Genomic DNA, 24,975 nt, shown 5'->3' with positions numbered 1-24,975 from the left:
AGCATCAAAGAGTATGGTTGGAAGGACCCAGAGTCTGGGGAGCAAGGATGAAACAAGAGCCCCTAGCTACCCTGCAGTGGTAACATCTTGTACTTGTAATGGTGCTGGCGTATGCAAAGTCCTTCACATAGTGGTCACCCTGTTGGGGCTGAACAACAAGGAAAACTGGGCAGAACACACAGGCCAGTTTCAGGTCAAGGATGCTGAAGTGAATCCCAGATGACCGAGGGACTAAGAAGCTAACTGAGACAAGCCTGATATAGCTCTTTGTATGCCTTGGTGATTAAATCCAAATTTGGATGAGACTGACTCACTTTAGAACTGACCCCTCTGTGCCTCAGTTTCTCTTCTGCTAAATAGGGTACTGTAAAGAACTCCTGAGAAAATACACAGGAGGAGCTTAGCACAGTGCCTGGCTTACAGAAAAACAAAACAAAACAAAAAAAAAAACAGCAAACATCAATAGTGTCATTGTTGTCACCCAAGATTTGAAGCACCTTCCAGAATCCTGGGGTGCTCTATTTTACCAACATGGGTCATAGTTACACACTTACTTCAGTCCTGTATCCATGAAACTCAACATTGGCAGTTACGAGGAGCCACAATAAATGTGTCCACCCATGCAAAATTGCTCCCTCGTATGCCTCAGATCTCATTTCTGTGCAAAGATTACTTTAAAACTTTCACAGTTTCTTACATTCTGTCATTGTGTGTGTGACAGTCTTGGGGCCTGAACTAAGGGCCTGGGTGCTCTCCCTGAGATTTGTGCTCAAAGCTAGCGCTGTCACTTAAGCCACAGCTCCATTTCCACCTTTTTGGTATTTAATTGGAGATAGTCTCACACACTTTCCTGCCTGGGCTGGCTTTGAACTGCAATCCTCAGATCTCAGCCTCCTGAGAAGCTAGAATTGCAGGTGTGAGCCACTAATACCTGGCTGTAATTTTCTTTTGAAAGCCCTGTCCCCTTCTGGGAAGACTGGAACCCACAGAAAATAAATTATCCTCTTTAATTGGTCCTTAAGACAATAGTCTGGGGGATTGCAAGATGGTGCCGTCACGATAGGGATACACCCCAACTCGCTCCAACGGAATAGTGAGCTGGGAACTCCAGCACCCAACACCCCATCAAGAATCCAGCAAACCCAACAATCAGAAGCAACAGAGAAACACAGTAAATGAAAAAGAACAAAAAAAGAAGACTATAACCTGCATGGAGCCGGAAAATCTCCGGGGTACCCCCCCACCGGCTGACCCCGGCCCGAACAGGGCAAGGCTGGGAAAGGGGACCCGGCGCCGGCAAACCAACAGCTGAAAAGTCACGCCAGGAATGCAGAGTCCAGACAGCAGGAACTCCACAGACCCCAGACGGAGTGCAGACCGACCAAGACAGATGGCGGCAGCGAGGGACTGGAGCTGCGGGACCAAACGGCCAGGATCAGATGTAAGCAGTAGGGGAACCCGTGGGGCAGATAGAGAGAGCCAGGATGGCAACCACCAAACGACCAATCGCCACACCCCAGCACCACATCCCCGAAAAGCCCACAGCAGCGCGGGACACACACACAACCGAGGACCAGTAAGTTCCCCATTACCCCCCACCTTGAAACGGGAGACCAGCTCTAGCAGAGACCCAAAACCTACAAAGAAGCTAGAGCTCCCTCCCTCCCCCCTCCCCCCCGAGGGAATAAAGCAGCCCCATATCTGGCAGCGCTAAGACCTCTGGGAGGACACGGGAACTAACAGAGGTGGAGCAGCGCCAAAATATCCCCCCCAAAGCCCCAGCAGAGGAGCTGGAACCTGGCCGCACGGGCCCGCCCCCTCCCCAGCAGGGGCCCGGGAACTGGTAGGTATTGGAAGCCCCACCTGAGGCACCTGGTCCTCGTGGACTTTTTGAACAACAGTCACAGGCTCACTGGTGTGCAACACCAGCACAGCAGGGACACCTGGGCCCGAACACACGCCTCCCCCCTCACAGCGGAGGCACAGAGAGTCTGTGGGCACCAACCCACGCCTGAACACTTGATCCTGCTGGGGCCCATGCATACCGCCCCCCACAGCAAACTCTCAAGAGGGCACAAGCACCCTCCAACAGCTCGGGGCAGCACGTCCCCAAAGGAAGCACTAGAGGGCACATGCACGCGCCCCCCGGAGGGCCAGTGTGGGCCAGCGTGCTAGCCCTCCAGCAGGAGAATGTCCTGCCCAACCCAACACGGGAACACACAAGCGGGCAAGCTGCAACTCCTGCTCTGATAGGCGCACCCCGCACAAGTAGGCAGGCCGCCCCTCAACAGCAACACCTGCTCCAACAGGAGCAATCCACACAGGGGAGCGAGCCACCTCTCAGCGGCAAATCTCAATCTGAGAGGTGAGCTCCTCTGACCAAGGTACCGAGTGGAAAAAAGAACCAAAGAAGAGAAAAGCCTCCACGCCACGCTGAATCAGTGACCCGCAAACCCCCACCAGGGGCACACTACGGTCAGCACAACCCAGTGGCAGGACACTATCCTGCAGAGAAAGACACAGAACCTACCCACCCCCAAGTGCAGTGAGGGTGGCCACCCTGGCAACAACCGAGATGGGCACGCTCACCCATTGGGCAAGAAGGTTCAACAGCCAAACTCAAACCCAGAGCCAGGACACAAACAAGTCTCCCATTGATGGACCAGCGGGAACCAGCACAAAGCCAACCCAAGGAAGCCACTTCCAGATCTCCAGATGGGCAAATCAAAAAGAAATATTACAAATTACATGAAAGGGCAAGCCAACTCGCCAGCTCCAAAAAGCAGTATGCCCGAAGAGGAGATGGAGAATAAAAAAGCAACTGAGGCTATGATAGCAGAAATGATGGAAAGCCTCAGGAACAAAATCAGAAAACAATTCCAGGAATTTAGAATGGAAGTCTTGAAGGACCTTCAAGAAGCCAAAAAAGAGGGGCTAGGAATATGGCCTAGTGGCAAGAGTGCTTGCCTCCTACACATGAAGCTCTTGGTTCAATTCCCCAGCACCACATACATGGAAAACGGCCAGAAGGGGCTCTGTGGCTCAGGTGGCAGAGTGCTAGCCTTGAACGGGAAGAAGCCAGGGACGGTGCTCAGGCCCTGAGTCCAAGGCCCAGGACTGGCCAAAAAAAAAAGAAGCCAAGAAAGAAATGGAAGCAAAAATGGATACAATGCAAACCTCCGTTAAAGAAGACCTTAATATCCTGAGAAGCGAAATGCACGAAAAAATAGATTTAAAATACAACTCTTTAAAGGAAGAAATTTCCACGATCAGAGCTGATCTGGCAACCATAAATAGCTCCCTGACATCAATAAACTCCACACTTGAATCCACAGCAAAAAGAATTGACCATATTGAATCCAGAATCTCTCTCTTGGACAATGATGCAGCCGACAAGGACCAGAAAATTACCACACTCCAAGAAATGGTAAAGCTCCAGGGCAGACTAATCCAGGAGCTAGTGGACAAAGACAAAAGATATAATCTGCGCATAATTGGAATAGAAGAAGGAGCCTAATACCAGAGCAGAGGGCTTCAACATATTTTCAATAAAGTGATTGCAGAAAACTTCCCCAATCTCACAAGGGACCTCACCCAGGTAACCGAAGCCTATAGGATGCCTGGTAGACCAGACCCTAGAAAATCTTCGCCCAGGCACATAATAACCAAGACTTCAGATCTCAAGAATAAAGACCAAATTTTGAAAGCAGCCAAAGCGAAGAAAGAAATTTATTACAATGGGAAAAGGATCCGAATAACAGCAGACCTCTCCACACAAACCTACCACGGGCGAAGAGAATGGAAGAACACCATCCAAGTCCTACAGGCCAACAATTGCCAACCCAGAATAAGATATCCAGCGAAGCTAGAATTCATATTCGAGGGAAAAACCAGATCGTGCCATAGCAAAGAGGATCTAAAGAAGTATGTGAATAAAAAACCAGCCCTACAGCAAATTCTAAGAGGGGAACCCCACCCAATAGAAACCCTACAGGACACACAGACAGAAACAGAAAGAAACTACAATAGCCAGAGCCCAACAGAAAGAGCAGCTCACTAATGACAAGAAAAAAAAAAAAAAGAGGAAAAACAGCCTAACAGGAAAATGGAAGGGGAAAAAACACTCTTACCCTTGATCTCTATGAATATAAATGGTATAAACTCTCCAAAAAAGAGGAGCAGACTGGGGGCTGGGAATATGGCCTAGTGGCCTACACATGAAGCTCTCGGTTCGATTCCCCAGCACCACGTATATGGAAAACGGCCAGAAGGGGCACTGTGGCTCAGGTGGCAGAGTGCTAGCCTTGAGCTGGAAGAAGCCAGGGACAGTGCTCAGGACCTGAGTCCAAGCCCCAGGACTGGCCAAAAAAAAAAAAAAAAAAAAAAAGAGGAGCAGACTGGCAGAGTGGATCCACAAACAAAAAGTTGCCATCTGTTGTCTACAAGAGACCCATCTTACAGCAAGGGATAAAAACAGGCTCCGAATGAAAGGATGGAGCAAGATCTTCCAAGCAAACACACCTACCAAAACGGCAGGAGTAGCCATCTGACCTCAGACAAGCTGGATTTCTCATTAAAATCAACTCAAAAAGACAAAGAAGGACACTACATATTAATACAAGGAAAAATCCAGAATCAAGACATCACGGTGATAAATATATACTCACCGAACAAAAGAGGCCCTACATATGTCAAGCAAATTCTCACAGAACTACAGAACAAGATAGACCCAAACACAATCATAGTGGGTGACCTTAATACCCCACTCTCTCCAAGAGACAGATCCAACACCCAGATTAGCAAGGGAGCTGAGGACCAAAGTAACACCATATCCCAAATGGATCTGACAGATCTATACAGAATCTTCCACCCTACAGAGACCCAATACACCTCCTTCTCAGCAGCCCACGGATCATACTCCAAAATAGACCATGTCATAGCCCACACAAAGAACCTCAGCAAATACAAAAGTATTGACATCATCCCATGTATTATATCTGACCACAGTGGAATAAAGGTAACCCTCAATAACAATGGTTACCACAGAGGCTATACACATTCTGGGAGGCTAAACCCCACACTGTTATCTAACACTTGGGCCACAGACCAAATTAAAGATGAAATTAACAGATTCATAAGCCACAATGACAAGGAAAATATATCACAAAGAAACCTATGGGATACAGCTAAGGCAGTACCGAGGGGCAAGATCATTGCCCTCAGCACTCACATTAAAAGAATGGAAGCAGAGCAGGTAAATAACCTCACGATGAAACTAAAACAATTGGAGAAACAAGAAATGATCGAATCTAAAATGACTAGGAGGAGAGAGATCACAAAGATTAAAGAAGAGATAAATCTGACTAAAAATAGAAAGACCATTCAACAAATGAATAAGATTAAAAGCCGGTTCTTTGAGAAAATAAATAAAATCAACAGACCCCTCGCAAAACTTACCAAAAAAAAGAAGAGACTCATATACATAAAATCAGGGACTCCACCGAAAAAATTACAACACATACACACGATATTTAAACAATCATAAGGTACTATTTCCAGAACCTCCACTCACTAAAAAACAATAATTTTACAGAAATGGATCAATTTTTAGAGAAGTATAAACTCCCCAAACTGAACCAAGAAGAAATAAATCATCTAAAAGAACCAATAACTTACAGCAAGATACAGGGGGTGATCAAGAGCCTCCCAACAAAGAAAAGCCCAGGCCCAGATGGATTCACCAACAAATTCTATAAAACCTTTAGTGAGGAGCTAATACCAATACTCCTCAGACTCTTCCACGAAATAGAAACAGAGGGAGAAATCCCAAACTCATTCTATGAAGCTAATATTATATTCATCCCCAAACCAGGCAAAGACCCAACAAAAACAGAGAACTACAGACCAATATCACTAATGAACACAGATGCAAAGCTCCTCAATAAAATATTAGCTAACAAGAAAATTATACATCATGACCAAGTAGGCTTCATCCCACAGTCACAAGGATGGTTCAACATCCGTAAATCAATCAATGTAATTCACCACATACACAGAACTAAAATCAAGAATCACATTGTTATCTCAGTCGATGCCCAAAAAGCCTTTGACAAAATACAACATCCATACCTATTAAAAGCTTTGGAGAGAACAGGAATAGATGGAACATTCCTCAAAACAATAAAAGCCATATACAACAGACCAACTGCTAATATCATATTAAATGGAGAGAAACTTAAATCATTCCCCCTAAACTCAGGAACAAGACAAGGATGCCCACTCTCCCCACTTCTGTTCAACATAGTGCTGGAATCCCTAGCCATAGCAATAAGACAAGAGGAGGACATCAAAGGGATCCATATCGGTAAGGAAGAAATCAAGCTATCCCTACTCGCAGATGACATGATCTTATATCTGAAGGACCCAAAAAACTGAGTCCCCAAACTCCTACATCTAATAAACCATTTTGGCAAAGTAGCAGGATACAAAATCCACAAAAGTCAGCAGCTTTTCCGTACACCAGCAATATACAAGCAGAAAAGGAAATTATGGAAATAATTCCTTTTACAATACCCAAAAAAAGAATAAAGTGCCTAGGGATCAACCTAACCAAAGACGTGACGGACCTATTTAATGAGAACTGTAAAAATCTAATAAAGGAAATCAAAGAAGACACAAGGAGATGGAAAGACCTCCCATGCTCATGGGTAGGCAGAATCACTATAGTGAAAATGGCCATATTGCCCAAATTGTTATACAATTTCAATGCAATCCCCATCAAAATCCCAGCTACATTCTTCACTAAAATAGAAAAAGCAACCCATAAATTCATATGGAACAGCAAAAGACCTAGAATAGCCGAAGCAATTCTAGGCAAAATAGCAGTGCAGGAGGTATCACAATACCAGACTTCAAGCTCTACTATAGAGCCATCATAACAAAAACAGCATGGTATTGGTATAAAAACAGACCTGAAGACCAATGGATTAGAATTGAAGACCCAGAAATAAAACCGCACTCTTACAGTCAGCTGATATTCGAAAAAGGAGCTAAAGACATACAATGGAATAAACATAGCCTCTTCAACTACTGGTGCTGGGAAAACTGGGCAGCCATATGTAGAAAACTCAAAGTGGATCCTAGCCTATCACCATGCACCAAGATCAACTCAAAATGGATCAAGGACCTCAACATCAGACCTGAATCCTTGAAACTACTGAAGGACAGAGTAGGAAAGGTGCTAGAACTTATAGGCACAGGAAGGAACTTCCTGAATAGAGTCCCAGGGGCACAACAAATAGGGGAGAGACTCAACAAATGGGACTACTACAAAATAAAAAGTTTCTGCACAGCTAAGGACATAGCCACCAAACTAGAAAGACAGCCAACCATATGGGAAAGGATCTTTACCAGCACAGCAACAGACAAAGGCCTAATAGCTATCATCTACAGAGAACTCAAAAAACTAAGCCCCTCCAAGCCCAATAAACCAATTAGGAAATGGGCAAAGGAGCTAAAGAGACTTCACAGAGAAGAGATAAAAATGGCAAAGAAACATATGAGGAAATGTTCAACATCCCTGGTGGTAAAGGAAATGCAAATAAAAACAACCCTGAGATACCACCTCACTCCAGTTAGAATGGCCTATACTCTGAACTCAGGGAACAACAAATGCTGGAGGGGGTGCAGGGAAAGAGGAACCCTTCTCCATTGTTGGTGGGAGTGCAAATTAGTACAACCACTTTGGAGAACAGTATGGAGGTTTCTCAAAAAGCTCAACATAGACCTACCCTATGACCCAGCCATACCACTCCTAGGCATCTATCCTGAACAGCAGGTCCCAAGACATCAAAAAGACATTTGCACTTCCATGTTTATCGCTGCACAATTCACAATAGCCAAAATATAGAAACAACCCAGATGCCCCTCCACAGATGAATGGATCCAAAAAATATGGTACCTATACACAATGGAATACTACATAGTGATTAGAAATGGTGAAATATTGGTACTCGCAGGGAAATGGTCAGAACTTGAACAAATAATGTTGAGCAAGACAAGCCTAGAACACAGAAAACAAAGGGGCAAGATCTCCTTGATATATGACTGTTAAGGTGGGGGGAGGGGGAGACAGTAGAGACCAAGTGTGCGAAACCAAAAACTTCTTGTCAAATGGTATATCCCACAGGTTTGGGTCAGCGACCCTACATTATGTAACTAAAACCAAACAACTACTCAACATATAAAGGTCAAAAATAGACCTCTCAGTGGATCACAATAGCTCAAAAGCTATGTATGGGGGCTGGGAATATGGCCTAGTGGCAAGCGTGCTTGCCTCCAACACATGAAGCTCACGGTTCGATTCCCCAGCACCACATATATGGAAAACGGCCAGAAGGGGCGCTGTGGCTCAGGTGGCAGAGTGCTAGCCTTGAGCGGGAAGAAGCCAGGGACAGTGCTCAGGCCCTGAGTCCAAGGCCCAGGACTGGCCAAAAAAAAAAAAAGCTATGTATGTACGTTCATATAAGACTATTGTTGACATACTGTCTACTGTCGACATTACATTTAAAACCCTAGGTGAATTTTCTTTGGCGTAGGCCACGTGGCTACTGTATATGTTCTTAGTACACTGTGTATTATATATATGTCTACCTGACCTAGGGAAGGGAAAGAAAAAGAGGATGTAAAATATCACAAGAAATGTACACACTGCCCTACTATGTAACTGTACCCCTTGTGCACAACACCATGTCAAAAAATTTTGTTTAATTAATAAATAATTTTTGAGGAGAAAGATGGCGCCAAAAGAATAGGGAGGCACCCCGACTCGCACCAACTGAATAGCGAGCTGGGAACTCCAACACCCAACACCCCATCAAGAACCCAGCAAAACCAGCATCCAGAAGCAGTGGAGAAATGCAGGAAAACAAAAAGGAGCAAAAAAGAAGATCCGAAAACCTACACGGAGCCGGAGATTCTCCGGGGCACCTCCCCCCCAGCCGACCCTGGCCCAAACAGGGCCAGGCTGGGAAAGGGGAACCCGGCGATGGGCAGACAGGCTGCCAGGAGCGCAGAATTCCTATAGCGAGAGACCCCACGGACACAAGGCAGGGTGCGGACCAAGACACACACTGGCAGCGACAAGAAGTTCGGGTCCACACTGGGTTCGGACAAGGGAACCCAGCGCAGCAGAAAGAGGGAACGGGGAAGCCACCACGACACTTCGCCAACCCCTGAAGGGCCAACGGCTGGGCGGGACACACACACAAAGCAGCAAAAGTGAGTCCCCCATTATCCCCTCCCCCATCGGGAGACCAGCTATCAGAGACCCAAGCCCGACAAAGAAGCTAGATCTCCCTCCCTCCCTCTCCCCACCCCCAAGGGAACAAAGAACCCCCAAATCAGGCGGGAAGCTTCCATCAGGCGCTGGGAAGCCAGTTTGGCAGGGGAAGGGCGGAACAGCCCCAAGCCCCCACAGGTTCCTGAACTGGCAGAACCGGCCCCGCCCCCTTCCCAACAGGGGCCGGGTGAGGGCAAGCAGGGCAAGCCCCGCCCGAGGCGCCTGGACCTCGCAGACTCTTACAACTAAAATCACAGGTGCTGGTGGGCAATACCAGCCCAGCAGGGTCACCTGAGCCTGATCACGTTCCCCCCTCACAGCGGAGGCAAGGTCTGAGGGTGCCAATCCACACCCGGACAGTTGATCCCACTGGGCCCCACACATACCGTCTCCCCCAACGGACTCACAGAGGGCGCAAGCACAACCCAACAACACAGGACTCACTCTGGGAGGCATATCCCGCTAAAGTGCATGTTGTAGTGGACAACAGCGCACAGGAGGGCGGGGCCCCCGGCGACAGCGCCCACTCTGGTAGGCGTACCCTGCACTGGTGGGCGGAGCCATAGCGGCAGCACCTGCTGCCGATACGCCTACAAAGGAGGGAGGAAAGAGCTACAAACCAAACCTGAGAAGCCATCCACAGATTTCCAGATGCGCAAATCACAAAGAAACATAACTCAGTTCATCAAAGGACAAGCCAACTCGCCAGCTCCAAAAAGCAGCACGACTGAAGAGGAGATGGAGACTAAAAAAGCAAATGAGGCCATGTTAACAGGAATGATCGAAAGCGTCAGAAATGAAATCAGAGGGCTGGGGATATAGCCTAGTGGCAAGAGTGCCTGCCTCGGATACACGAGGCCCTAGGTTCGATTCCCCAGCACCACATATACAGAAAACGGCCAGAAGCGGCGCTGTGGCTCAAGTGGCAGAGTGCTAGCCTTGAGCGGGAAGAAGCCAGGGACAGTGCTCAGGCCCTGAGTCCAAGGCCCAGGACTGGCAAAAAAAAAAAAAAAAGAAATGAAATCAGAAAACAATTCCAGGAGTTTAGAGCGGAAATCTGGAAGGACACCCAGGAAGCCAAGAAAGAAATGGAAGCAAAAATGGATACAATGCAAGCCGCCTTTAAAGAAAATCTCCACATCCTGAGAATTGAAATGCATGAAAAAATAGATTTAAAATACAACTCTTTAAAGGAAGAAATTTCCACGATCAGAGCTGATATGACAACCATAAATAGCTCTCTGACATCCATAAACTCCGCAATTGAAACCATAACACAAAGAGTGGACCATATAGAATCCAGAATCTCTCGCCTGGACGATGAAGCAGCTGACAACAACCAGAAAATGACCACACTCCAAGAAAAGGTGAAGCTTCAGGGAAGACTAATCCAGGAACTAATGGACAAAGACAAGAGATATAATATGCGCATAATTGGAATAGAAGAAGGAGCCAAATACCAGAACAGAGGGCTTAATCATGTTCTCAATAAAGTTATTGCAGAAAACTTCCCCAATCTCACAGGGGACCCCATCCAGGTAACCGAAGCCTATAGGACACCTGGCAGGCCAGACCCCAGGAAAACCACCCCAAGGCACATAATATTCAAGACAACAGACCTCAAGATTAAAGAGCAAATTCTGAATTCAGCCAAAGCGAAGAAGGAAACTTTTTTCAATGGGAAGAGGATTCGAATAACATCCGACTTATCCACACAAACTTACCAAGCACGAAGTGAGTGGAAGAACACCATCCAAGTACTTCAGAATAACAATTTACAACCTCGGATCAAATATCCAGCAAAATTGGAGTTCACATTCGAAGGGAGAACCAGATCTTTCCACACCAAAGAGGAGCTAAAGGAGTATGTGAATAAAAAACCAGCCCTACAGCGAATATTAAGAGGGGAACCCCACCCAACAGAGATCGTAAAAGACACACAGACAGAATCAGAAAGAAACTTCAATAGCCAAAGTCCAGCAGAAAGACCAGCTCACTAAAGACAAGAAGAAAAAAAAAAAAGAGGAAAAAACAGCCCAACAAGAAAATGGAAGGAGAAAAAACACCCTTATCCTTGATCTCTTTGAATATAAATGGCTTAAACTCCCCGATTAAGAGGAGCAGACTGGCAGAATGGATTCACAAACAAAAAGTTGACATCTGCTGTCTACAAGAGACCCACCTTACAGCAAGGGACAAAAACAGGCTTCGAATGAAAGGATGGAGCAAGATCTACCAAGCAAATGCACCCACCAAAACGGCAGGTGTAGCCATTCTGATCTCAGACAAGCTGGACTTCTCTTTAAAATCCACTCAAAAAGACAAAGAAGGACACTACATATTAATACAAGGAAAAATCCAGAATCAAGAAATCACGGTGATAAATGTATACTCACCGAACAAAAGAGGCCCGACATATGTCAAGCAAATTCTCACAGAATTACAGAGCAAGATAGACGCAAACACAATCATAGTGGGTGACTTTAATACTCCTCTCTCTCCAAGAGACAGATCCAACACCCAGAGGATTAGTAAGGGAGCTGAGGACCTAAATGACACCATTTCCCAAATGAATCTAACAGACCTATATAGAACCTTTCACCCTACAGAGACCCAATACACCTTCTTTTCAGCAGCCCATGGATCATATTCCAAAATAGACCATGTCATAGCCCACACAAAGAACCTCAGCAAATACAAAAGTATTGACGTCATCCCATGTATTATATCTGATCACAGTGGATTAAAGGTAACCCTCAACAACAAAGGAAACCACAGACACTATACACACTCTTGGAGGCTAAACCCCACGCTGCTATCCAACACTTGGATCACAGACCAAATTAAAGATGAAATCAAGGAATTCATAAGCCACAATGACAAAGAAAACACATCACAAAGAAACCTATGGGACACAGCTAAGGCAGTACTGAGGGGCAAGATCATTGCACTCAGCACCCACATTAAAAGAATGGAAGCAGAGCAGGTGAATACCCTCACGGTGAATCTAAAACAATTGGAGAAACAAGAAATGACAGAATCTAAAACGACTAGGAGGGGAGAGATCACAAAGATTAAAGAAGAGATAAATCTGCTTGAAAATAGAAAGACCATTCAACAAATGAATAAGACTAAAAGCTGGTTCTTTGAGAAAATAAACAAAATTGACAGACCCCTTGCAAGACTTACAAAAAAAAGAAGAGAAGAGACTCATATACGTAAAATCAGGAACTCCATCGGAAAAATTACAACAAGTACACACGATATTCAAACAATCATAAGGAGCTATTTCCAAAACCTCTACTCAGCAAAAAGCAATAATTTTACAGAAATGGATCAATTCTTAGAGAAGTACAAACTGCCCAAACTGAACCAAGAAGAAATAAATCAACTAAATAAACCAATAACTTACGGTGAGATACAGGAAGTAATCAAGAACCTCCCTACTAAGAAAAGCCCAGGCCCAGATGGATTCACCAACAAATTCTACAAAACCTTTAGTGAGGAGCTAATACCAATACTCCTCAAGCTCTTTCGCGAAATAGAAACAGAGGGAGAAATCCCAAACTCATTCTATGAAGCTAATATCATACTCATTCCCAAACCAGGCAAAGACCCAACAAAAAAAGAGAACTACAGACCAATATCACTAATGAACACAGATGCAAAGCTCCTCAATAAAATATTAGCTAAAAGGATCCAGAAACTGCTCAAGAAAATCATACATCATGACCAAGTAGGCTTCATCCCTTAGTCACAAGGATGGTTCAACATCCGTAAATCAATCAACGTAATTCGCCACATAAACAGATCTAAAATTAAGAATTACATTGTTATCTCAGTTGATGTCCAAAAAGCCTTTGACAAAATACAACATCCATACTTACTAAAAGCTCTGGAGAGAACAGGAATAGATGGAACATTCCTCAAAACAATAAAAGCCATATACAACAGACCAACTGATAACATCATATTAAATGCAGAGAAACTTAAATCATTCCCCCTAAACTCAGGAACAAGACAAGGATGCCCACTCTCCCCACTTCTGTTCAACATAGTGCTGGAATCCCTAGCCATAGCAATAAGGCAAGAGGAGGACATCAAAGGGATCCACATCGGCAAGGAAGAAATCAAGTTATCCCTATTCGCAGATGACATGATCTTATATCTGAAGGACCCAAAAAACTCAGTACCCAAACTCCTACACCTAATAAACCAATTTGGCAAAGTAGCAGGATACAAAATCCTCATCCACACAGACAGAACCCCACTCCAGCCCATCCTCATCCAGACTGACAAAACAATCTGAGATGGAGTCTGATAGTGCATGGTTGGCATAAAACCCACCACCATCCTGTATGGCCACATTATTCCTGCCTAGGAACTTAGCAGAAACAAGCTGCTTCTCCTCCATGCATGCTTCTCCCTAGTGGAGAAGGGGTCAGAGGCTAGAGGCTAGTTTCCCTCCTAAACCCACATCCTGTTCATGAAGAAAGTTCTAGAAGCCAATTTGTGGATGTGGGTGCAGGTGCAAACTGGCAGTCCTGGGGTTTGAAGCTAGGACCTGGTTGCTCTCCCTGAGATTTGTGCTCAGGCTAGCACTCTACCATTTGAGCCACTTCTCCACTTCCAGCTTTTTGGAGGTTAATTAGAGATGAAGAGTCTCAGACTTTCCTGCCCAAGGCTGGCTTTGAACCATGATCTAAGAGATCGCAGCCTCCTGATTAGCTAGGATTACAGGTGTAGCCAGTGGCTCCTGGCATTCTAGAAGCAATTTTAAAGATACTGCAGTTTATGGTTCACTCACCTCAGCCCTGGAAAGTCAAATCTCCTTTTTAGGTCTTCCTACAGGACCTAGTTCAGAGCAGCTGTAAGATCTGTGGAGTGCAAATCGCTAACAAAACCAAGCCGAATCCAACTGCAGATATCTCTGCCTCTATGAACCCCAGGCTACATTCTTAGCACATTTTTACTTTTTACTGTTATTATAAAGGAGATGTACATAGAGATTACAGTTACATAAATCAGGTAGCGAGTACATTTCTTTTTGGACAATGTCACTCTTTCCACTTACTCTCCCAGTTTTTCCCTCTCATCTCCACCCCTAAGTTGCATAGTTCATTTTCAATGTAGTGTCTAGTGAGTACCACTGCTGCATTTGTTCACTTTGTCCTTCCATTTGTGTCTTACCACATTTTTAACATGCCAATTAAAAAGCAAAACCTATCTTCTCACACAGGTAATGCCTTTATAAGGCAGCTAATGATGCAGAAAATTCAACAAAAACAAAATGCACAAGAAATTTTCTGATCTTGTGTTCTACCTAAGTATGCGCACCCAAGATAGCACACCAGGGACTATCATGAAACACTGTGAAGAAATAGTAGGAATTTTTATAAAGAACGGTTCTTAGCAAACAGCTGTACTAACTGCCCATACACCTTTACCCGCCAAGCAATGGCTGTAAATGGAAATATCATACCTGATCAGATCTGGCTCTGCACCCTCATTCTTAAAGGAAGCCAGAAGTAGTCTCTCTCGAGTTACAAGGTCATCCAGGAGGTTCTGTCTTCGATCCCCTTCCAGTTGTGTGCTGCAAACATTTAGTTAAGGTCTAATGGTGGATGGATTACCTCATTTTACCTAGTACATGATTAAGTTTACTCTTTTAGCTACTTGGGGCTCATATAGATTCTCTACTCACCACTATCTGGAATAGAATACTCCAGCTTTTTCTGCTCTGACCTTCAACTTCACTGACATTCCAGACAAATGACCTTGTTGGTGGATGCCATTGGAAAGGCATGTATAACCACTGACACAGATCATAAGTTATTACACTGAGAAATATGGTAGAGATTTTCTTCCCAGTCTGGACCAGGGATTCCTTGAGTTGCAGGAGTTAGCATTCAAGAGTTACTTCCTTATGCACAGCTACCCTAAGATAGGGTTGGGGAGACTTGGCTTACCTGGCATGCATGAGGCTCTCTAAATTGTCTGCTTTCTTCCCTGTGAATACCTATTAACAGATATGAATATAGTCTGCAAAAGTGCTACTTTATGCAACATCTGCTGTAAAAACTGTTACTACTGGCTCATTATCTTTAAGGAAAATAGTCAAGTAGTGGTCATTTAATGTGTCAATCTAGTAAGTGTGCTAAACTTGGAGTCACACTTCCTTCACCTCTTAGCGGCTATGTCTTTATATGTGACACCAGGTCACCTGCTACACTTTTTCCAGCAAAACCCAAATGATGGCTAAAAACAAATCAGAACTTAATTCAAAGGTTCATGGTTGTCTTTTGATGCAGGGGACTGAGCTCAAAGCCATGTGCTCCCCCACTGAGCACCACCTCACCCTCTCAACCTGAAACCCAGTTTTATAGACATGCTTTCTTGAAGCAAACTATACAAGTTCTTCTAGGCTGAATTCAGGATGTATGCATTTAAACGGCTAAAGTAAAGGAAATGTTGAAGAAAAGCTGCTATAAGGTGAAGAGCGGAGAAAGCTACTGAACTCTTTTGAAAGGATATTTAAACCAGATCCCCAAAAAGCACAAAAATAAGCTGCTCAACTCAATTTCATCTAGCTTTTAGTTTTCTTAATCAAATGGCCTCTGTCTTACTATCTTTGAAAGGGTGGTGATTCCAAGTACCCCTGGCCACAAATACATAGTCCTACTCACAGCAGCAAGGCATCCACAAGAGGGCTGATTTGGCAAATAAAAAGAAGACAAAGGACCTAATAGAGCACAGGGAAAAGGATACTAGTATTTTAATCAAGTGAAAAGATAAGCAGTCACACCACGTTCACCTATCCCATTACGAATGGGAGAAGGCAGACTTAGAGGTGAAGGCGGGCCCCCTCCCATGTGCATGCTGAGGTTGCAGACAGGTGGCCCAGCTGCCAGGCTGCCCTCTGTGTAGCTAACAGCACTAACAAGCACATTCCTTCACCAGCCATCCCTCCTGCAGCCACACTCACATCCGTATAGGCCTTTGGAGCAAGAATATTTGCCTCAGCAATGTTAACAATGGCCAGACTCTGGAAACACCCCAAAAATCATCAATAAGGAACCAGTGTACCTATGCAGTGAAATACTTTGTAGCATCCAGGCAGTGATGTCCACCACTGCATGCACTTGTACATCTGTGATAGCTGGGCAGAGTGAAGAGTGGACAAGATGTACCTGGTAGTAATAAGGTGAAACTAGGACACACACACACACACTGACTGACAATGGCTGGTGCTAGGCATCTCCTCTCCTATCAATAAAATAATCAAAGACAGAGAACAAATACAGAAATATAGTAACTGGCATAGTACGTTGCCATTTGGGTAGGCTACCTTTACATGTAGTCCTAGCCAATTCATGGAAATGTCAAGTTGTACATGCCATGAGAACCGACTTCCTAGTCCCAGCTCCTAATACTGGGCTGATTGGGTCTACCTTTTCCACTGTAACATTGTCAGCACTTTAAACTACTGGAATTCTTTGGGACGTCAAAAATGCAGAAAGAGGGCTGGGGATATAGCCTAGTGGCAAGAGTGCCTGCCTCGGATACACGAGGCCCTAGGTTCGATTCCCCAGCACCACATATACAGAAAACGGCCAGAAGCTGCGCTGTGGCTCAAGTGGCAGAGTGCTAGCCTTGAGCGCGAAGAAGCCAGGGACAGTGCTCAGGCCCTGAGTCCAAGGCCCAGGACTGGCCAAAAAAAAAAAAAAAAAAAAATGCAGAGAGTGGAATTAGAAATGACTTCTCAGATTCTCTGAAAAATTGCAAATGCAGATGGAGTTTGTGGCTAGAGAAGTCCAGCCATATTCAGCTCTGGGTTCCATCCTTAATTAGTAGTGTTAAGAATTTAGGCTGTCTTTGTGAACGAACTGCTCTGGAGAAGGCTTTTCCACATTACAGCACAGAGCTGCCAGGACAAAGCAAACTCCACTAAATGTCTAAATGTACCAGGCCAAGTCCTCCACATCTTCCTCAAAGTGCCCATCACATTTTAAGTACCTTTTTTTGTCAGTCATGGCGCTTAAACTCAGCACTTGCCCCTGAGCTCCTTTGCTCAAGGCTAGCACTCTACCACTTGAGCCAAAGTGCCACTTCTGATTTTCTGGTGGTTAACTGGGGATAAAAGTCTCACTGACTTTACTGCCCAGGCTGGTTTTGAACTGGGGGGGGGGGGGTCAGATCACAGATCACAACTGCTAGTATTACAGGCATGAGCCTCTGGTGTGTGGCTTCAAGTACCTTCTGAATCCCATTACCTTTATGCTTGATAGAAACGCCTTACCTGATTATAAGTTCCTGCATGGGAGGCCACTGAGTTCTTGATGGTGATAATAATTCTTACAATAAAGATATATAAAGAACAGCCAGATGCTGGTTGCTCATGCTTATAACCCTACTTAGAGGCTGAGATCTAGGGATTGTGATTAGATTACAGTGAGACTCTTATCTCCAATTAAACAGCAACAAGCTGGAAATGAAGCCATGGCTTAAGTGGTAGAATACCTGCCTAGCAAATGCAAGGCCAAGCTCAATTCTCATATTGCCTTCTCCCCCGCCCCCACAACAAAAACAAAATAAAACAAAAAACTAACGACTTTTTATGAAAGCTTTAAAAAAAGGAAATTTACACCAAAACCTGGAAAAGACCCGTGTGCTAGAATGCAAATCAGGAAATCTCTATGGACATTAATACTGCCTTCTCCTTATTTGTCATGTTCCTAGACAATGGTGACAACTATCCTGGTCAGACATGGTGTAAAAGAACCACATTACCTCCACTGCAGCTACCAGGGAGATTTCTAGAATCTACTCAGCCTCTCCACAACATCATTCACCTTTATTAAATTGTGATTATCAAAAGTATCTGCCTAAAATTTCCTTCCAAAATAGAGAGTTGAGAAAAGGTTTTTTCTTTTTTCTTTTTTTTGGCAGTCCTGGGCCTTGAACTCAGGGCTATGTAATTTTGTACTTGCTAGGCAAGCACTCTACCATTTGAGACACAGCTCAGCCTTTTTTACTTCTAGTTTGTAGGTCTCACATTTTTACATGGATCAGTTTAGACCACAGTCTTTCTAATAAACTGTTGGGGAATTGGGTTGAGGGGTAGAATCTAACTTTTTACCTCAGGTAGCCTCTGTCATGTTCCAAATTTGCCTCCTGAAGAGCTGGGATGATAGGAACACACCAGCATACCTGGTCAAGTTCCCCCCACCCCACCCACACAGGCCTTCTACTAAGGTACCAAAAATACCTTTTGATATTGAGTACCTTTGTAAAGGAATTATTTTTATACTTTCAAAATAGATAAAGGCACTGCCTTAGAAAAGTTAACAAAAAGACACGTTCTGTATGAAGCCAATTCTAGGAGTATTTTTAGTACTACCTGAAATTTCACATGCAGCTTGCAATAGACACAGCTTCTCTCTACAGGTGAGGCAATTATAATTTCTGTGTCAAAGAAGCTCTGTGAAACTAAGCCAACATTTTTCAGCAATTTCAAACTTTGTGGCTTTAGGACCCTAGCTTATTAATCACAAACTCATGGATTCAAAAGCACAGTTCATTTTGAGTTCACATTCACTCTTGCCAGAGAAAACTACTTTTTCAGGAAAGAGCATAAATATCTCCTACTAAATTTCATGAATTTAATTATTTACGTTTTTTCTTCATAGGACTTATCATTCTAGCAAATCCTAGTATTCTTCAGAAAACTCCACAAATGCAGAAAGGCATAAATTTATTAAGCAAGGTACCATAAGTACTCAACTCCAAGCACACTAAGAAAATGTGGTACTGACATAGTCACTTTAAAAAGTCACCCAACATTAATTAACATTAATTAACCCAAGAGTAATTACTGTATGGACAATGGCCAAAATGTTTTCTAAGCCTTACATCAGTCTAGTAGACCACAGTGAATAGTCTTTAATCTTTCTGATCATTTATGAAGGTTTCTAAGGATTTGCATTATGAACAGGATGTGTCTTGGCACTATAGCAATATGCCAATTAATAGAATTCCACTTAAGAACAATGTCAGGTGTCGGTTGACTATTATTTTTACTGAAGTACAATTCAGTTTAAACAGACATGGAGCCAGAAAGGCTTGGATTTGAATTTGGATCTTCCATTTCCTAGCTCTGGGGTTCTGGGTAAGCTAACAAAGCTTTCAAATATTGCTCTCCATGGTGGGGAAACTCCTGTGCTAGAATGTTGGATTCTATAACTTCATCACTAGCTTACTTGAGGTCCAAAGTTTGACCCAACCTTACTACTTTTTTGTAGACAGAAACAAGTGTTATATCACTGGTGTAATTACTTTCAACATGCCATGTGAAACCATAGCTTCTTTTGTTGATGATCCTCTCGTATCCCCTTCCTGTCGTTGTCCCAGAGCTATCACTGTATCTCATCTGAGTCCCTGGATACTGTATATACTGGTATTAGAACTAGGGAAGTGAAAGGGAATATCAAAATCGAGAGACAAAGGATAAAAGGACAAACAACTCCAAAAGCAATATTTGCAAAACCATTTGGTGTAAACCAACTGAAAAACTCATGGGGAAAGAAGAAAAGGGGGAGTGAGGGAGGAGGTAACAAATAGTACAAGAAATGTACCCATGTCCTTACATATGAAACTGTAACCCCTCTGTACATCACTTTGACAATAAATGAGTTATTATTAAAAAAACATATAAAAACCAGTAATATAAGGTGACTAAAAGTGACAAGTTGCTATCTGATGTAGCTTAAAACTTTAGGAAGGCTCCCAGAGTTTTTTTTTTTTTAGCATGTTTGGGAAGCAGCAGGAAATCAGAAGAAACGATGGAGAAGAATTACAAAAAAAAACTGTCTCATCTGGGGAAAGAAAGGGTATAGACAAGTGGAAGAGTGCATGCTCAGCATGTCTAAGGCCTTGGGCTTAGACAACAACACATAGTTGTCACAATATAGAAGCTATCTCCCCTTTTTCATGCCATGGAAAGAAAAATGGCCTCCCTAAAAACAGAAGTATAGAAGTGCCCCCATGTGGTGGGTTGTATGAATAACACCTCTGCAGTATTGGAGGCTGTTACAGCCCACACTGATTCAATAATTTGAAAACAGTAAGATTTTTTAATAAGATTTTTTTAAAGAAACTGCTATATTCTAGTTGAAGTTATTGCTTTTCCTAGGAAATTATGGATAATCCACGCTTAGGTCCCTAAATATATTTGTAATGTTTTACATAACTCTGTTCAGTACATTGAATGCTTTATGGAAGGTAATTGAGATCACTGAAAAACCAAATCTAGATTTCAACAGATCATCAGATTCTAAGCACTTAGGAGAACAAAGCTAATTGTTACTGTGGCATGCTTAACTAGTTCATTAATAACTAGCAGAAATTATTAGTAGGAAAAAAAAGTCTTGGTGGTACTTAAGTTTGAATTTAAGACATCACACTTGCAAAGCAAGTACTCCATCAGTAAGCCACGCCCCCAGCCAAGAGTTCCTAATTTAAATATTTCTCTTATTAGGTTTAGCACATAGGATCACCTTAATGGAAGTTAACAAATACAGTAATGAACACTGTACCATGAAACAGTACTCGCTTGCTTTCTAATATAGGTGGTTTAGGTAACATGAGCACACACCTTGTCACTTTCCCTGTGCACACTTCTCAGCCTTGGTACTGACAGCACAGGAAATGGCCTCACCCATTAGAAACAGTTTATAGTCTATCTATGAAGCTATGTAAAAGCTCTTTTACATAATCAGTTAATGAGACAGTAACCGATACTCTACTTACAAGAATAAGGGTACAGTTACAAACTATTATTAGATATCCTAATTGTGCTGAAACAGACCCCAATTATTTAATGAAATTAAACTTTTTACTAGAGGCCTTAATGGACTAATAATTAAATGGAAAACAATAGAACTAATCTAAGCCAATTTTCCTAAGGACATAAAATGGTTACACATGGGAGAAAATATTTTTTAAACACCTTCAATTGCTCTATCTACAAGACTATACCTACATTATTCCTATATATAAAGCTGAGTCATACAGAACCATTTCCTCTGCTACTCCTTGAGTATTTGGCACGAACTACTGAAAACTTAAGAGAAATAAGCAGAAGACTAAGATCAGTTTTCAAACCAATATAAACTGATCTTAAAGGATACAGTTAGAGGTCACACTGATCAAATTAGAAATTTCTAAAAACAAGACATTTTAATACTTGACAATTGTCAGGAGGTTAAACAATGGCTCAGCATGCTTTATGGAAGTCCTGCCCACCCTCCATCCCCAAAACTCCCAAACTAGGGGCAGTATTTGAGCCTGGGGTAATAGGGCAATTGAGTCATATCTCAGTAATCACAGTAGATCTGGTTTATACTGGTTCTGACCCGTTTGGATCAATATTATTAAGGACTCAGGGAGAGTCCAAAAGCAGACCCCTGTCAAGACTGTGATGGCAGCTTGGCCGTTCATCCTCAAGACTGTGGACGGAGAAAGTAATGTATACTGGTAACAACAGTCCTGACAGCCCTAGCTTCCTGTCCCAAAAAGGTCACACCCAAACAAATTAATTTCTAAGCAGAAATTAATTTTAAGCAGAGGCTTACCCAGTGGGCACTTTCACTGTAAAACATGTAAGAGACACTCAAAAGACAGATCAAGATTATAGGGCACTGTGTGCAAGCCAGGACTTCCTCAAGCTGTGGAAAAACCTGGGTAGTCTAGATTCCTTCCTTTCTTAAAATAAGATTGCTTTTCCTCCCACTCCAGAAAAGAGGTGGAAATGTTTACATGGATACATCTGATGTGTTGACACAGCTCTTAGCAATAAGTCCTTCAAAAGGGCGATCTTTTCCTTCAGATTCTGCAACAAAGTTCTGACTGTCACTGTAAGCTGCAAAGAGAAAAACACATCCTAAGTATTGGAGTCCAGATGTGGAGCTTCTATCACACTAAACCACTGAAGAGGCCTTACAGATGATGGCACCATCAAGGAAGGGCTGGAGGACCACTTAGCCTTCCAATGATAAATGCAGTGTAGGCTCGGTGCCTCCTGATCCAATCACCACCAAACACTTGTACTCACCAGTAGCCCAGCAGTGGCAACTTGGTCTATACCTGAACAGGGACACTAACTGCAGACTGTTTGTCCTTATGCCTGGCTGAATTCTCTGCCCTGTGCTTCTACCCACTGATCCTATTTATGTAGCCTGGAGCCACACAGGGAACTGTGTTCCCATTTTATTCAACAGCAGCACCCTCACTGTTCCGTCAACCATGCTTCAAATGACAGGGTGTCAAGTCCCATTACCATCTTGTCCGGTCTCTGAACACACTGCTATATTTATAACCCATTTGAACATTTTAGAGCAATGTGTTCTTTTCATCCAAGAGTAATGGTAACCACATAAAACTCTTTTTCCAGGACTGGATGAATTTTTTCCAATCATTTTCAATTTTCATTTGTGACTCTGAAGTGCTGAATTAGAGCATGGAAGGGAGGTGGGGAGAGAGCCTCTCTGGAATATGGAAATGTGAAGACTAGAACTTCCCATTTAAATGACAGCATTCTGCTGGACACTGGTGATTCACACTATAAACCTAGTTACTCAGGAGATTGAGATCTGAGGGTCGCTGTTCAAAGCCAGCCCAGACAGAAAAGCCTGTGAAACTCTTTATCTCCAATTAACTACCAAAAAGCCAGAAGTGAAAATGTGGCTCAAGTGGTAGGGTGCCAGGATAATGCCCAGGCCCTGATTCCAAGTCCCAGTATCAGTTTGAAACAAAAATACACACATACATATATGAAAACATTCAAACAAGGAGGAAATCAGAGATCTGGTAAAAAGAATATTCCATTTGATGCCATGTTAGGAGAAAACATTATGTAATTTAGGTGGAAGCAGGTGCCTCTCCTTTAGGGGTCACACACCTGGCTAGGATGTCAGCAGCCAGAAAAAAGGCTGCGTTCTAGTATCTATAGAAGCCAATTGAGAATCAACCACAGAGTTTATGGGAAAATCATCAAGGAAATCAGGTAAATAGCAAAATAAGTGAACAAAAAAGCACAACAAGCCAGGGGCTGCAGCTTATACAGGTAGTCTGCCTTGGATGCTGAAGCAGGAAGATCACCTGGGCTCAGGTGTTAAAGGTAAGCCTGTGCAATCTAGTGAAAGCCCATAAAAACAAAAACTACAACCCACATATACATTTCAGACCTATGAACAGCCTACAAAATAAAAGATCAAAATTATAACTTAAATCACAATTTGTTAGCAAAGAAAAGATGGTTTAAAAACACAATCAAAGTTGGGCATGGTGGCTCACACCTATAACACTTGCTTCTGGGAAGGCAGAGATCAAGAGAATGGAAGTTTAAGGCCAGCCTGGGCAAAAAATTCTCAAGACCCTACCACAACCAGTAAAAGTTAGGTATGATGGTACATACCTGTCACCCCAGCTACAGGGGAATGATAAATAGGAGGACTGAGGTCCAGCCTGAGCAATAAAAAATGTATTAAAAAAAAAAGTGACACTAGCCAGGCACTGGTTAGTGGAAAGGAAAAAATCCAAAAAGTAAACAAATGAAAATATCAAGGATTGTTAACTATAAACAGTGCTATTTCTTCATATTTTACAAGAAAATTACCAGCTGGGCACCAGTGGCTCACACCTGTAATCCTAGCTACTTAGGAGGCTGAGAGCTGAGGACCTGGGTTAGAAGCCCGTCTAAGCAGGAAAGTCCAAGAGACTCTTATCTCCAATAAACCACTCAAAAACCAGAAGTGGTGATATGGCTCAAAGTGGTAGAGACTAGCCTTGAGCAAAAGAGCTCAGAGAGAACACCCAGGCCCTGAGTTCAAACCCTAAGACCAACCAAAAAAAAGGAAAGAAAGAATAGAAAATTACCTTATAATTTTGAAAAAGTTCCATTATCACATGTAGAAACTTCTAGAACACCGAAAAAAAGATAGGAAACCTCACGCCTACTTTAAGATAATATAACCCTTGTCATAAGCTCTAGCCAAGATAATGAAAAAATGGAATCTCCACATCAATCCCACTTAAGGCATAGAAATGTAAAACATTTTTAAAATATTTAAATGTTTAAAACATTAGCAAAACAAATGTAATTATTACATAAGAAGGACAGTCTATAATCAGCAAATAGCACTTATTTTTAGTAAAAATTGACACTAAGGCCTAAAAATAAATCACATCATGTTAGTGATTAAAAACAAACATGATTAATATAGTCCAGAGGAAACTGAAAATAAAATATAAACTAAGAATAGAGTACTGCCTAAAGTGAAATATCATTTAACTTTGGAATGGAAGTTCTAGCCAACAGAATAAGACAAATCATAGAAATATGTAAGGACTTTAGAAAGGGAAGGTAAGGATCATTATTTGCAGGTTGAGAATAACTTACTTGGGAATATTAAAATCAACTGAAAGGATACTTGAACTAGAGGGTACAAAACTCAAGGAAAAAACTAAAAAAGTGTAGCAGTAGAACTCACTTGGCACTGATGAAAATGACCTATACAACTTGTGGGTAGAGGCAGGAGGGAGGGACTAGGAGAGAGTAAGGGAAGAGAAGATACTCT

At 43.0% G+C, this 24,975-nt stretch overlaps 1 protein-coding gene across 1 annotated transcript in view; it reads right to left on the bottom strand.

The window, feature by feature from the left end:
- Nucleotides 1-24,975, bottom strand: part of Stx8 (syntaxin 8) — a 257,324-nt gene that overhangs the window by 225,207 nt on the left and 7,142 nt on the right. Inside the window, exons 3-4 of the mRNA XM_048365223.1 lie at nt 22,165-22,259; nt 14,823-14,933 (exon numbers count right to left, since the gene is read on the bottom strand). Coding sequence (XP_048221180.1) covers nt 14,823-14,933; nt 22,165-22,259 — 206 coding nt within the window. The remainder of the gene's footprint in view (nt 1-14,822; nt 14,934-22,164; nt 22,260-24,975) is intronic.

The sequence above is a fragment of the Perognathus longimembris genome, chromosome 17 (genome assembly GCF_023159225.1).
Source record: "Perognathus longimembris pacificus isolate PPM17 chromosome 17, ASM2315922v1, whole genome shotgun sequence".
NCBI lineage: Eukaryota > Metazoa > Chordata > Mammalia > Rodentia > Heteromyidae > Perognathus > Perognathus longimembris.
The sequence above is the reverse complement of the archived record's forward strand: the minus strand, read 5'-3'. Positions and strand labels throughout refer to the sequence as shown.